This window comes from Aquarana catesbeiana, linkage group LG05 (genome assembly GCF_042186555.1).
Source record: "Aquarana catesbeiana isolate 2022-GZ linkage group LG05, ASM4218655v1, whole genome shotgun sequence".
NCBI lineage: Eukaryota > Metazoa > Chordata > Amphibia > Anura > Ranidae > Aquarana > Aquarana catesbeiana.
Window position 1 is genome coordinate 647,847,716 of NC_133328.1, and position 14,836 is coordinate 647,862,551.

Sequence of the window (14,836 nt, forward strand, 5' to 3'; positions counted from 1 at the left end):
TGCCCCCAGAGAGTCTCTTTCCATGGGGGCACCTGTACGGGTGTGCTCCCGAGTCCTGCTGCTGCCTCTATTGACACAGACAGCAGGACTCAGCTCTGCACCCCCCCCGTGTCACTGGATTTGATTGACAGCAGTGGGAGCCAATGGCTCCTGCTGCTATCAATCTATCCAATGAGGGCCCTAGAGTGGCTGGTGCTCTGCAGCACAGGTTTTTCACCTAATGCATAGAATGCAATAAGGTGAAATACCTTGAGGGTTTACAGCCCCTTTAAATCTGTTTAATTGCCTTCTAGGTTCATAGATGTGATGAGATTTTACTGAATTGTAATATCAAACAACGTTATCAGGCCTGCCAAGTCTCCCCTGTGGACTACAAAGTCACCCTGTGTTATGGAGATGAGCAAAGGGAGGGTTGTGCTGTAGTCCCTTCCAAGGGTGACAACGCTGTCCTCCATGGATAGTAGAGTGAGTGTTGTCACCTTAAGAGGGGTCACAAAACTATGGCCCTGAATATATTAAAAGAAATCCAAGATTCTTTTTTTTTTTTTTTTTTTTTTTTTTTTTATATAATCCTACTTGGGTGGATGCAGCATCTGTCTCCCGCCAGCACTAGCACTGATAACCGAGCGATCAAACACCACTGATCACTCTGTTCTCAGAGCTCCCTGAGCAGAGAGCTGGGGACTGTCATTCAGCAGCTCTGTTCTGACACACACACACCACCACCCCCACCCCCACCCCCCCCCCCCGCTCACTGGAGTGGGGGGGGGGGGGGGGGTGAGCGGCCGGCACAGGCTCACTGAGGGCCTAAGCCAGGTGGTGGTCCAGGCATGTGGGCGGATCCTGACCCTATGGTCGCAATCTTTCCTGCGCCTAGACCGGTTTTGTGGGATTAGCGGACGGCGGGCTTCAGAAAGGTCACAGGAGTGCAGAACGAACTCCACTCCTGTGATCCACAGGAGAAGGTACAGCCAAAGCAGCTTTTCCCTTGAAGGAACTTCAAATCCCATCGTGTCTCTGGACGTCATGCATGTGGCCATTAGAATCTTGCAATGGGACTTGATTCCTCAACAGCTGGAGCACTGTAGTTTGGAGACCCCCTACCCTAAAGTAAGGAGTCTCTTACAAGTAGGATCACCGGGTGAAAAGTCAATGCGATTTTTTTTTTTTTTTTTTTAAGTTCTCTGGTCACAGCGCACACACACTAATTTTATAACCTCTGCATTTTGATAACAATACAGACAATAGTTATTAATGACAACCCAACGTAAACTTGCTTTTGAAAAATGTCCTTTCATGTTGCGAGTGCTTCCTGTATGCTTACCGTCTGGACTCCCAGCATTCTTTCCAGCTTTTCTTCTGCTCATTTCTTTGGTTTACTTTCGATTTCTAAGGACTACAATTACTTTTCAATGGTACCTTTGCTGCCTGCAAGTAGTGATTCCTTTACCGTCTCTTCCTCCTGAAACTCTCAGCACGTCTGTTTCAGAAGACAGACGAAGTGAAATATGACACAGCAAACTAGTGATGCACCGAATGGGTTTTTTGGTGCCGAAACCGATACCGAAAATAAATATTCCTTGATCCCAAAAACCGCAACAACACCGATACCGAAAGTGACTGTGTTTTTTAAAAATTGTTTATACAGAAGATGGTCAGCGACTGGGGAGATGGTACAGGAAATGGTCAGAGACTGCGGACATAATACAGGAGATGATCAGAGACTGGGGACATGGTACAGGAGTTGGTCAGAGACTGCAGAGATGGTACAGGAGATGATCAGAGACTGGGGAGATGGTACAAAAGATGGTGAGAGACTAGGGAAATGGTACAGGAGATGGTCAGAGACTGCAGACATGATACAAGTGATGGTCAGAGACTGGAGACATGGTACAGGAGATGGTCAGAGACTGGGGAGATGGTACAGGAGATGGTCAGAGACTGGGGACATGGTACAGGAGATGGTCAGAGACTGGGGACATGATACAAGAGATCAATGCAGCCTCGCCAGTGCCCGTCAGATGCAGCCAGTGTCCCTAGTAGTGCAGCCAGTGTCCCCATTGCAGCCAGTGAAGGGAGAGGAGAGCCGCCGCCTGTTTGATTACAAGACCGGGAACATCACAGCTTTCATTTCAATAGCTGTGTGTTCCCGCTGTGCGCCGTCACATACAGCCCCTCCCCCTTGTCCGGGCACTTTGATAGACAGATCACCCGTCCTAGGATTGGACGGGTGATTTGTCTATCAAAGTGCCCGGACAAGGAGGAGGGGCTGTATGTGATGGCGCGCAGCGGGGGAACACAGCTATCAAAATGAAAGCTGTGATGTTCCTGGCGCTCTAATCAACCAGGCGGCGGCTCTCCTCTCTTCTACAATATAGGAAGCCCCCTGATAGGCGGCACAAGGGGCGGAGCCCCGCCCCATTTTCGGCCCCATTTTCGGCGCCAGTATCGGCAATAATTCTCTGTCGGCTTTTTGCCGAAAGGGCCATTTTCGGCCGATATGTTTCGGTGGCCGAAATTTCGGTGCATCCCTACAACCAAACCAATCGGCTTCCAGGTTTTATTGTCAGACTGAAGAAGCTGAGCTTAGAAGCTGATTGGCTACCATGCAGAGCTGCACCAGATTTTGCGCTATCCAGTTTTAGTAGATCAACCCCCATAGTGACTGCGTGTCACAGAATTATACAAGATTTATATAGTGCCAACAATTTGCGCAGCACTTTATGAAGCAAAGATTTTCATGGGATTCTAGAGTTGCCGTCTACATTTTTCTTTGAGACATTACAGTGTCAATACAATTTGGAATCGGAGAGCCCTGCTTGTTAGAGCTTACAATCTAAGAGGGAGGGTCAAGTGATACAAAAGGTAATAACTGTGGGAGATGAGCTGATGGAGAAAGTAAAAGCGTGTATTTGTTGGAAGCAGGATAGGCTTCTTTAACCACTTCAGCCCGGAAGATTTGGCTGCTCAATGACCAGGCCATTTTTTGCCATACGGCACTGCGTCGCTTTAACTGACAACAGCGTCGTGAGACGGAGACGCTGTACCCAAACAAAAATTACTGGCAGGGAAGGGGTTAACTGTGTTCCCTAGTGTGTGTTCTAACTGTAGGGGGATGGGACTGACTGGAGGAAATGAGATTGTTGTTCCTAGCTAGTAGGAACTCACGATCTGCCTCTTCTCTCCTCACAGGACAGAGATTTGTGTGTTTACACACACACACACACACCCCTGTTCTGCCTCTCATGCCCGCGATTGCAGATGGCGGGCGGTCATCGCGTCTGCTGGCCACGCGCATCGGCACCCCCGCATTGCAGCGGGCGCGCACGCTTGCTATCCCGCTTAAAGGAGCCGACGTACAGCTATGACGGCTCGCGGGATCATGCCGACCTGCCGCACTGACGGCGGCTGGTCGGCAAGCGATTACAGAGAAGGGTTTTCAGGGATTGTCTAAAGATGGATAGTAAATAGTCGGACAGATTGGCATAGGTAGTTCCAAAGGATGGGAAAATCTCAGGAGAAGTCCTGGAGGTGAGCATGGGAGGAGGTGACAAGGGAGCTAGAGAGCAGGAGATCTTGGGAGAATACGGTGGTTGTGACGGGATTCTTCACAAAGTTTACAAACTTTCCGATGAGTTTGTGGTTAAAAGGCGTAGGCTAGAAAGCGAATACGATGCGGAAATTAATTTATGATTTTACACTATAGATAAAATTAATATGGAATTGTAGCGGACACTGTACTTGTATTCATAGGCCATGGCTTGTATACCACTACCATCTGGTGACTGGACACTAGCCAATATTTTGCTTGTGCCATCCTTAAAGCTCCCTCCTAAAATCCCTGCCCATTTTGTGAGAATTTTTTTGCTGGTATTCCATGGACCTCTTCTCCTGGAGAAGTTTTTTTTTTTTTTTTATTTTCCTTTTTTCAGATAATTACATCAAGATCTGACTGCTTATTGCCAATGCCTGGCTACCTAGCATTTTCTGGAACGATAGCCTTTGCAGCTTTGACTAAAGTTGAATAACGCCGAAGACACCGAGATTTTTTACCCACAGGAGACTGATGTCTGCATAGGCAGTTTTTGGTGAAGGTGTAAATGGCTGCCATTGTTGGCACGCCCAAAAGTGTAATATAGTTTGTCCCAACCTCTGGAACTGTCCCTTTCTGGACTGCTTGGCCTGTCTGCTGCGGGGAATAAAAATGATTTTATTATGCTAAGTACTATTATTACAGGTATTAACCCCATGTAGTTACTAAATACAATATTTTTCCCTTTTAGTGGTCCTCTTAGGGTGATCTCTGGAAGCCTGAACCGAGGTTGGGTGGATATGATGAAGCCTTAACCGATGTTGGATGGAAGCCTCAGCCAACTTTGGGTGGATGGGGTGAAGCCTGAGCCGACTTTGGGTGGATGGGGTGAAGCCTGAGCCGACTTTGGGTGGATGGGGTGAAGCCTGAGCCGACTTTGGGTGGATGGGGTGAAGCCTGAGCCGACTGTGGGTGGATGGGGTGAAGCCTGAGCCGACTGTGGGTGGATGGGGTGAAGCCTGAGCCGACTTTGGGTGGATGGGGTGAAGCCTGAGCCGACTTTGGGTGGATGGGGTGAAGCCTGAGCCGACTGTGGGTGGATGGGGTGAAGCCTGAGCCGACTGTGGGTGGATGGGGTGAAGCCTGAGCCGACTGTGGGTGGATGGGGTGAAGCCTGAGCCGACTGTGGGTGGATGGGGTGAAGCCTGAGCCGACTTTGGGTGGATGGGGTGAAGCCTGAGCCGACTTTGGGTGGATGGGGTGAAGCCTGAGCCGACTTTGGGTGGATGGGGTGAAGCCTGAGCCGACTTTGGGTGGATGGGGTGAAGCCTGAGCCGACTTTGGGTGGATGGGGTGAAGCCTGAGCCGACTTTGGGTGGATGGGGTGAAGCCTGAGCCGACTTTGGGTGGATGGGGTGAAGCCTGAGCCGACTTTGGGTGGATGGGGTGAAGCCTGAGCCGACTTTGGGTGGATGGGGTGAAGCCTGAGCCGACTTTGGGTGGATGGGGTGAAGCCTGAGCCGACTTTGGGTGGATGGGGTGAAGCCTGAGCCGACTTTGGGTGGATGGGGTGAAGCCTGAGCCGACTTTGGGTGGATGGGGTGAAGCCCCAGCTGAAGTTGGGTGGATGGGGTGAAGCCCCAGCTGAAGTTGGGTGGATGGGGTGAAGCCCCAGCTGAAGTTGGGTGGATGGGGTGAAGCCCCAGCTGAAGTTGGGTGGATAGGATGAGGCCCCAGCCGCCGTTGGGTGGATATGATGAATGTATTTTGATCTCTCGGAGTGGCTGACATTGCAGAGGGAAGCTGTCACTTGTGACATAGTGATAGTTCTTCTCCTGCCTGTCATGTGCAGTCTGAGCTCGCTCTGCAGCTGTCTTCCAGTCTCATTCACATTTAATCAAGTGCTCGCCTGTCGTGTGCGCGGAGCCTTCGGGACTGCTGAGAACGCTATGTTTTGTTTTTTTTTTTTACATTCCCCAAAACCGGCTGCCCTCCTGCTCCATGATGTTTAGCTGAGGTGACTGAAGATGAATTTCGCTGACTCACGGAGCTGAGACTCCACTTTTCTCTTCTCTATTGGTGTTCAGCAATCTTCAAACTTTTCTGAAACTCAAGACTTTTTCTCTCTGAAGAGGCCTCTGCCTGAACTGTGAGATTCCCGTCTGGTGAGCTAGTGTCTTCATCCGCAGGACGCCGCTAAGATGCCTGTGCTTCGTTTTAAGCAGTTTTTAAGAACGCTCTTCGGCCAGTTTAGGATTTGGGCCATCTGTGCCGTTAAGTGATTGTATCCCTTTTAGTCCTCTAGAAACAGCCGGAGTTTTATGTGTTCCGATACTCCATAGAGAGATGTAATCTCCTGCAGCACTAATTTCAGCCTGACGAAGGGGTATATCCTTTGTCTGAAATATGAACTGTTGCTGCACATGAGAAAAGTATCGTGTACAGCAGCCAGCTGTTTGCCATCTGTTAAAGGAACACTAGAGCGAAATATATTGTGTTGTGTTATCTTTATGGGGTTAATTCCTGTAATTGTACCCAGTATCTTACTCAAATATGATTTTTTTTTTTTTTTTCTTTTTTTGTGCATTTACAGGTGCATCTCAAAATTTGAATATCATCAGTTCATTTTATTTCAGTAATTCAATTCAAAAAGTGAAACTCCTATATTTTATATAGATGCGTTACACAGAGTGATATTATTTCAAGCATTTATTTTGATTTTGATGATTATGGCTTACAGCTAGTGACAACCCAAAATTTAGTATCTCAGAAAATTAGACTATTACAAAAGACCAATTAAAAAAAGTATATTTGATAGAGAATTGTTGGCTTAGTGAAAATTGTGTCCATGTACAGTATAGTATACACTCAATACTTGGTAGGGGCTCCTTTTGCATGAATTGTGGCATCAATGCGGCGTGGCATGGAGGAAATCAGCCTGTGGCACTGCTGAGGTGTTATGGAAGCCCAGGTTGCTCTGATAAGTGGCTTTCAGCCCATCTGCATTGTTGGGTCTGGTCTGTCTCCTCTTCCTCTTGACAATACCCCACAGATTCTCTATGGTGTTTAAGTCAGGTGAGTTTGCTGGCCAATCAAGCACAGTGATCCCATGATCATGTGACCAGGTATTGGTACTTTTGGCAGTGTGTGCAGGTGACAAGTCCTGCTGGAAAATGAAATCGGCATCTCCATAAAGCTGGTCAGCAGAGGGAGGCATGAAGTGCTCTAGAATTTCCTGCTAGAGGACTGCGCTGACTTTGGACTTGATAAAACACAGAGGACCAACACCAGCAGATGACATCCTCACTGATTGTGGAAACTTCACACTGGACCTCATGCAACCTGGATTATGTGCCTCTCCACTACTGAGCAACAGTCCAGTCCTTTTTTTTTCTCCTTAGCCCAGGTAAGGTGCTTCTGACATTGTCTCTGGTTCAGGAGTGGCTTGACACAAGTAATGGGACAGTTTTAGCCCAGGTCCTGGATTTGTCTGTGTGTGGTGGTGGTTCTTGAAGCACTGACACCAGCTGTAGTCCACTCCTTGTGAATCTCTCCCAAATTCTTTAATGGCCTTTGCGTCACAATCCTCTCAAGGCTGTGGTTATCCCTGTTGCTTTTGCACCTTTTTCTACCACACTTTGTCCTTCCACTCAATTTTCCATTAATATGCTTGGATACAGCACTCTGTGAACAGCCAGCTTCTTTAGCAATGACCTTTTGTGACTTACCCTCTTTGTGGAGGGTGTCAATGACTGTCTTTTGGACAACGGTCAAGTCAGCAGTCTTTCCCTTGATTGTGTAACGGTGTGTAGTTTTGCATCAGATGGAGGGCCGTAGTTTGGAGATCTGTAACCTACTGAATCAGACGGTGAGACCATCTAAAGCAGGGGTCTCAAAACTATGCGCCTCCAGTTGTTCAGCAACTACAATTACCATCATGCCTAGTCATGTCTGTGAATGTCAGTTTTACAAAGCCTCATGGGACTTGTAGTTCCGGAATAGCTGGAGGGCCGTAGTTTGGAGATCCCTAATTTAAAGGCTCAGGAAACCTTTTTTACAGGTGTTTTGAGTTAATTAGCTGATTAGAGTGTGACACCATGAGTCTACAACAGGAATATGCAATTAGCGGACCTCCGGCTGTTGCAAAACTACAAGTCCCATCATGCCTCTGCCTCTGGGTGGCATGCTTGTGGATGTCAGTCTTGCAATGCTTCATGGGACTTGTAGTTCTGCAACAGTTGGAGTTCCGCTAATTGCATATCCCTGGTCTACAATATTCAACTTTATCTCTATAGTCAAATTTTCTGTGATGCTGAATTTTGGGTTTTTACTTGCTGTAAGGCATAATCAACTAAATTAAAAAGAGAAATGCTTGAAATGGATCACTGTTTTTGTGTAATGACTCTCTATATAATGAGTTTCTGAAATAAATGAACTTTTTTTGATATTCTATTTTTTTTTTTTTTTTTTGAGATGCACCTGTATATTTGTATCAACATTTGCCGGACAGCTTGGCCTGCTACTAAAATTAACCACGAGGCTTCGTTCCCACAGGCACAGTAAAACCAGGGGGCGGTTTGAGCTGCGACCGACCAACTGTCTGAACACTAACTTACTGCTGTACACGTGCTTCACGACCGCGCCAAGACTTAAACCGCATGGCTCTTTTGGCAGGGACCCACCGCCGACCACGACTAATGCAGTTCTATGGGGCTGCGCTGCAACAGCATGATTGCGGGCGCAGCAGTGTGGCAATTTTATAGGGTTAAATCTGACAGCGAGGAGGGGACATGTCACCTCCTCACCCCCCCTGTTAAACACCTGAAAACCGATGTGAGCGCAGATCACTTTTTAGAGGAGTGACCTGTTCCTGCCGTACATGTGAACAAGCCCATACAGGGGCGGGACAAACCATGTAGCATTGCCAGGGGTGCTTGCAATAGCAAGCTTGTATTCATATATGGTTTAAAACTAGAGAGAAGAACGGTTGCTGGAACTTCTTATAGGTAATGGCTGACGTTGGCTGGTTGCCTTTTTTTTTTTTTTTTTTTAATAGAATGTAAGAGACCCTATTGGTCTTTTCTGTCACAACCAGAAAGATGATACCACAGCCATTGAGACAATATACTATAAAGAACCTGAAATAATTTGGACTTTACTGGTACCAGCGAGGGAACGACCACATATTCTATTTGATCGTTTCTCGCTGGTACTGGTAAGGTCCAAGTTCTTTATAGTATATGGTCTCTTCTGTCATAAACCCTTCTCTCTGCCTGGTGCAGTTTTATGTTCCCCCTGAGCCGCACATGCACCATCAGTCTACACCTTTCAGTGACATGCGGGTGACATTATCACAGCCCGACCAACCAAGCGGTCAAACGATTGGGAGAAGATGGAAGCACTGATCGTGCAGCTCTGGAAGTGGACGCTTGCCAGGTAAGTTTGCCATAATGTGCTGATATGCTGCGCATGCTACCACATAATGGCTAAAAACATCTGGGGCCCAATTTAAAAAAAAAAAAAAAAAACTAATTCACTATTGTATCTAAACCCAAAAACAAAAGTGTGTTCTATCGCAGTCCTTGGATTTGGTGGTTGCATTTGTTGTGGTTTTGTTTTTTTGCTTTGTTTTTTTTTTTTTTTTTTCAGGCTAAGAACATTTTTATCAGTTACAGAAAATACCTGTTGATCCTGCCAGAAATGTGTCCTTACCACTGCTGTGAGCTTAAGGTGTTCATTGCCCTAAAAAAGAAAAAATGAATGGATCCTGTTTCTTTAACCACTTCAGTCCCGAAAGGATTTACCCCCTTAATGACCAGGCCATTTTTTGCGATATGGCATTGGCATTGCGTCGCTTTAACAATTGCGCAGTCATGCATGGTTGTGCCTTATGTCCTTTTTTTCCCCCACAAATAGAGCTTTCTTTTGGTGGTATTTGATCACCTGCGGTTTTTATTTTTTGCGCTTTAAACAAAAGGACAATTTTTGAAAAAAAAGCAATATTTTTTACTTTTTGCTATAATATCCAAAAATGTAAAAAACTAGTTTCTTCATCAGTATAGGCCAATATGTAATCTACATATTTTTGGTAAAAGAAAATCGCAATAGGCGTATGTTGATTGATTTGCGCAAAAGTTATAGCGTCTACAAAATAGGGGATAGATTTATGGCATTTTTATTTTTACTAGTATTTTTTTTACTAGTAATGGCGACAATCTGCGTTTTTTTTTTTTTTTTTTGTTTTTTTTTTTTTTTTTTGTGGGACTGTGACATTGCGGCGGACGGATCGGACCCTTTTTTGGGACCATTGACATTTATACAGCCATCAGTGCTATAAATAATTCGTGATTATGGTGTAAATGTCACTGGCAGTGGTTTACACACGCCAATCCCGGTTCTGGCTCTCGTGCCCGCGATCGCAGGTGGGCAGCGGAAATCGCGCCCGCCGGCCACGCGCATCGGCAACACGCTGCGCGCGCCTGCTATGGTGCTTTGATGAGCCGTCGTACCATGACGGCAATTCGCGCAGACATGTCAACCTGCCACAGTGGAACTGCGGCTGGTCGGCAAGTAGTTAAAGCATGTTATACAGCACAAGTCTTGTGCTGTCATTTGTCCCCCTGTATCACCTGAAATACCTGGCTGATCCTGCCTAGTTCTGCCGGCCGTCCCCTCTATAAACTGACCACGGTTTATCATGGCTGCTGAGCCCTCACACCGTGGTCAGTTTATGTTCCCTCATCATCCGCAGCCCTGCTCTCCCCGTCCTCTCCTCTCCCTGCCTGTCAGCTAGTGACAGTGAATGCCCCCCTCCTGCTTCTGAAATAACTTTTAATGCTTTATATAATCCTGTGTGTTTTCCTAATGTTTATTATTAAAAAAAAAAAAAAAAAAAAGACGCCTATACCTAATTTCAGAGCGCCTCTCAGCGCTCACGTGACCGGCCGCCTCTTTCCTCTCTCCTCCCGACTGACGTCAGTGGGGGATTTTTCGGCCCCTCCCTCTCCAAATGTCAGTTCGGGAGAGGGGAGATCCGGCCGGTCACATGACCGTTGAGTGGCGCTTTGTATAGACGCCTTTTTTTTTTTTTTTTTTTTTTAAATAAAACACTGAGATGGGCACAAAGGGTTAGGAAATTGCACGTGAGAAGGCAAGCATGTGACCAGGGCCCTGAAGCAGCTTAGAAAGGAAGCCTCCTGGGACTGGTCGCAGACCCTGCTGGAGTGAGGACAAGGTAAATATTACTCTTCCCCCCACCCCTAGACTAAAAAGGGGGGGGGCACTGCCAGAGTAGACATTTTCACATTCCTGGAGTTAAGCTTTTAAGAAGAACACCTAGAACCTTCTCTTTATCGTGTAAACTACTAATCCCATCAACTACCATGTAATAGAAATGGAGAAAGGCAGACATGTTGGAAGTCCAGGGATTGGGACAACCATGGCTGCCTCCATAGATACAGTGGATAAAGTGTAGATACAAAGGGACAGGAAGTTGTTTGCAGAATCACCAGAAGAGAAGGGGAAAAAAAGGCCTTAAAGTGATACTAAAGTCAGTTTTTTTTTTTTTTCTTTTTAATAACAAACATGGTATACTTACCTGCTCTGTGTAATGGTTTTGCACAGAGCAGCCCAGATCCTCCTCTTCTCGGGACCCTCTTCAATGCTCCTGCCCCCCCGTTGCGGGAGACTCCTGAGGAGTCTCCCGCAACGTCGCTGGATGGAGATGGGGCTCAGGTAGGTAAGAGAGGGGCTGCTGCACACAGTTTTTTTTTTTTTTTTTTAATCCTAATGCATAGAATGCACCTTCTGCCTTTACAACCACTTTAAAGTGTATTTCCACTTTGCCAAATTGGGACCGCTCAGACTTCCATGCCCCCATTAGCATATCAGAAGTAAAAAAATATATATTTAAAAAATCACAGCGTCCCCCTTTTTGAAGATGCTTTATTCTGGACCCTCCAGCAAGGAACAGTCCTAGGTAGTTTTCTTTACAGGGATTGGGCAGCTGTGTTTGCAATAATTAACCCTGTCTGTACTGTGCTGGCAGATCTTCCTCATCAATTGAATCTAAACTGCACACTGTCTGTCCTAACAAAAGGCTGAACGTGTAGAGCAGGAATCTTCAAACTACGGCTCTCTAGCTGTTGCGGAACTACACATCCCATTAGGCCTTGTAAAACTCTGACCTTCACAGACATGACTGGGCATGATGGGACTTGTAGTTCCTGAACAACTGGAGGGCCGTACTTTGAAGACCCCTGGTATAGAGGCTGGGCTTCTTGCACTGTGTATGCCAATGAGGCAGACTTAGGACAGGCTCACCATATTACTCAAATTTGGAGCAGCCATGACTCCTCCTGAGAAACCTCTGGAACGGCTGTCCCCAACCTTCCTGGCACCAGGAACTGGTCTTGAAGAAGACCGTTCTTCCGGACTGGGGAGGGGGGGGGGGCAGCTCGTGCAGCCCAGTTGCCTGCTCTCCAATATGGCCTCCATAGGAGGTTCTGTGCAGCAGTGCCAACCTTCCTTCCACATCACTGGCCTAATCATACCCCACTGATTTCAAGGCGGAGGAGCGCCAAGCGTCTGAGCTGATTGGCTGTTGTAGATCCACTGATCAAGCCTGGACCAGGGGTTTTTGGGATCGGTAGTTGGGCGCATGGCCGGTTTGTCTTCAGGTTCTCGGGCTGCAATTCCCGGCAGCCGTAGAGAGAGCATGGGAACAATGAGCTAGTTGGCCCTCTTCCTGGTGTAGCAGCGACTCTCCTCACCCCCAGGGACACAGCATGCATAGTGGGAGATTCATCCTATGGGGCCCGACACCCCCCCCCCCCCAACAAGCTGCGGGGGGGGGGAATTCTGATCTGTTTTTTTGTTTTGTTTTTTCGTTTTTTTGTTTTTTTCGTTTTTTTTTAAACCCAGACATGCTGTGTGAATGGGAACAAAGATATAATGGGTTTTCTCAAAATTGACTGCAAAAGTGGAAATGCACTTTAAAAAAAAAATGCAGTCTCCACACCCAGGGACTGTAAACTGTAATCTATTACATTCTTGGTTTTTGGGTTTACGTACTTTAATTTTACAGGTCTATAATGAACGACCCCCATCCCAAAGGGTGACAACGCTGCTGTGCTGTTTTTACTGCGGAACAAAGTGTTGTCACCCGGTTTAAAAGGAAGTGGGGGGGGGGGGGGGGGGAGAGAACCTGCTGGCAGCATCAACCGATAATAAAACTGTCAGAGGCAGACTGCATCATATATGTCCTTTTTTTTAAAATCCAGTTTGGGGTGCTACAAAGTTCCCCCAATCCTGCCACTTCTGGTCTGATTGTGGAAAATGTATGTCTGTAGGCTCCCCGCCTGACCATGACAGACATCCTTCTTCCTCAGCCTTCTGATAAGGGCACACTAGCCATGCTGGATTTTTGCCTGGTCAGCGCTGGGATTATCTGACAAACAGAAAAAAATTATGAAATGTGTGTGCGAGAAGCACGACCTACATGCGTAAGATATGGCCGGTGCAAGCTTTGAAAATACCCTGAAGCCAGATTTTTATTTATTTTCAGCAAAAAAGTTTTCAATAATGTGAAATTAACATGTTTACCTGTAACTCCTCCCTTGCGTCAAAATGCCCCGAGACTGCTGCTGGGTGCCGCCATCTTGGATGTGATGTCAGCAGACACTGAGCTGTCACTCAAGTTACATTCTGTAGAATTCCCCCTTCTCTCAGCTAGCGCAAGCTTTACATAAAAGGGAAGAAGCCTGGCCAGCACAGTCTGACCTTTCACATTCTAAGAAGAGAAGAGGGCTGTGACGTGCCAGGAAGGGGCTGTGCTAGGGAACAGACTTTTCTTGAAGTTCTTTTCTAGCCAGTTCAAAAGCACATTGCAAGTGAACAAAATCATTTATGGTAAATAAAAACACACTGCAAGTGCTTTTTTTATATATATATATATTTATTTATTTTTTTTTATGATCCTTCTTTGCTTTCACATGCAATTTTTAAGTTTTAAAGACCGGGTCGCTTTAAGAATTACCTTCCTCCCTGTTGCAGAACTTGAAGAGCTGCATACTTTGCAGTCTGAGGATCCGCGGTTTGTAGCTGAGGTCTCAGATTCTCCGGCGGTCCCGGAGAGCCAGCTTCTACCTGGATTGGCCGAACGGCAGCGGCGGCATCAGCAGGAGTCTGGTACGAGCAATGTCGGCTGTAATTGTATGATGTATGAATTATGGAGACCTTGCTTGATGTATGAATTATGGAGACCTTGCTTGATGTATGAGCTATGGAGGCCTTGCTTGATGTATGAGCTATGGAGGCCTTGCTTGCTTGATGTATGAGCTATGGAGGCCTTGCATGCTTGATGTATGAGCTATGGAGGCCTTGCATGCTTGATGTATGAGCTATGGAGGCCTTGCATGCTTGATGTATGAGCTATGGAGGCCTTGCATGCTTGATGTATGAGCTATGGAGGCCTTGCATGCTTGATGTATGAGCTATGGAGGCCTTGCATGCTTGATGTATGAGCTATGGAGGCCTTGCATGCTTGATGTATGAGCTATGGAGGCCTTGCATGCTTGATGTATGAGCTATGGAGGCCTTGCATGCTTGATGTATGAGCTATGGAGGCCTTGCATGCTTGATGTATGAGCTATGGAGGCCTTGCATGCTTGATGTATGAGCTATGGAGGCCTTGCATGCTTGATGTATGAGCTATGGAGGCCTTGCATGCTTGATGTATGAGCTATGGAGGCCTTGCATGCTTGATGTATGAGCTATGGAGGCCTTGCATGCTTGATGTATGAGCTATGGAGGCCTTTCATGCTTGATGTATGAGCTATGGAGGCCTTGCATGCTTGATGTATGAGCTATGGAGGCCTTGCATGCTTGATGTATGAGCTATGGAGGCCTTGCATGCTTGATGTATGAGCTATGGAGGCCTTTGCATGCTTGATGTATGAGCTATGGAGGCCTTGCATGCTTGATGTATGAGCTATGGAGGCCTTGCATGCTTGATGTATGAGCTATGGAGGCCTTGCATGCTTGATGTATGAGCTATGGAGGCCTTGCATCCTTGATGTATGAGCTAGGGAGGCCTTGCATGCTTGATGTATGAGCTATGGAGGCCTTGAATGCTTGATGTATGAATTATGGAGGCCTTGCATGCTTAATATACAAATATTGGAGGCCTTGCATGCTTGATGTACAAATATTGGAGGCCTTGCATGCTTGATGTACAAATATTGGAGGCCTTGCATGCTTAATATACAAATAATGGAGGCCTTGCATGCTTGATGTACAAATATT

General features: G+C 46.7%; 1 protein-coding gene across 1 annotated transcript in view; it reads left to right on the forward strand.

The window, feature by feature from the left end:
* Window positions 1-14,836, forward strand: part of MAP4 (microtubule associated protein 4) — a 158,458-nt gene that overhangs the window by 51,739 nt on the left and 91,883 nt on the right. The window contains 1 exon segment of the mRNA XM_073632497.1: window positions 13,586-13,720. Within this exon segment, the coding sequence (XP_073488598.1) occupies window positions 13,586-13,720 (135 nt within the window).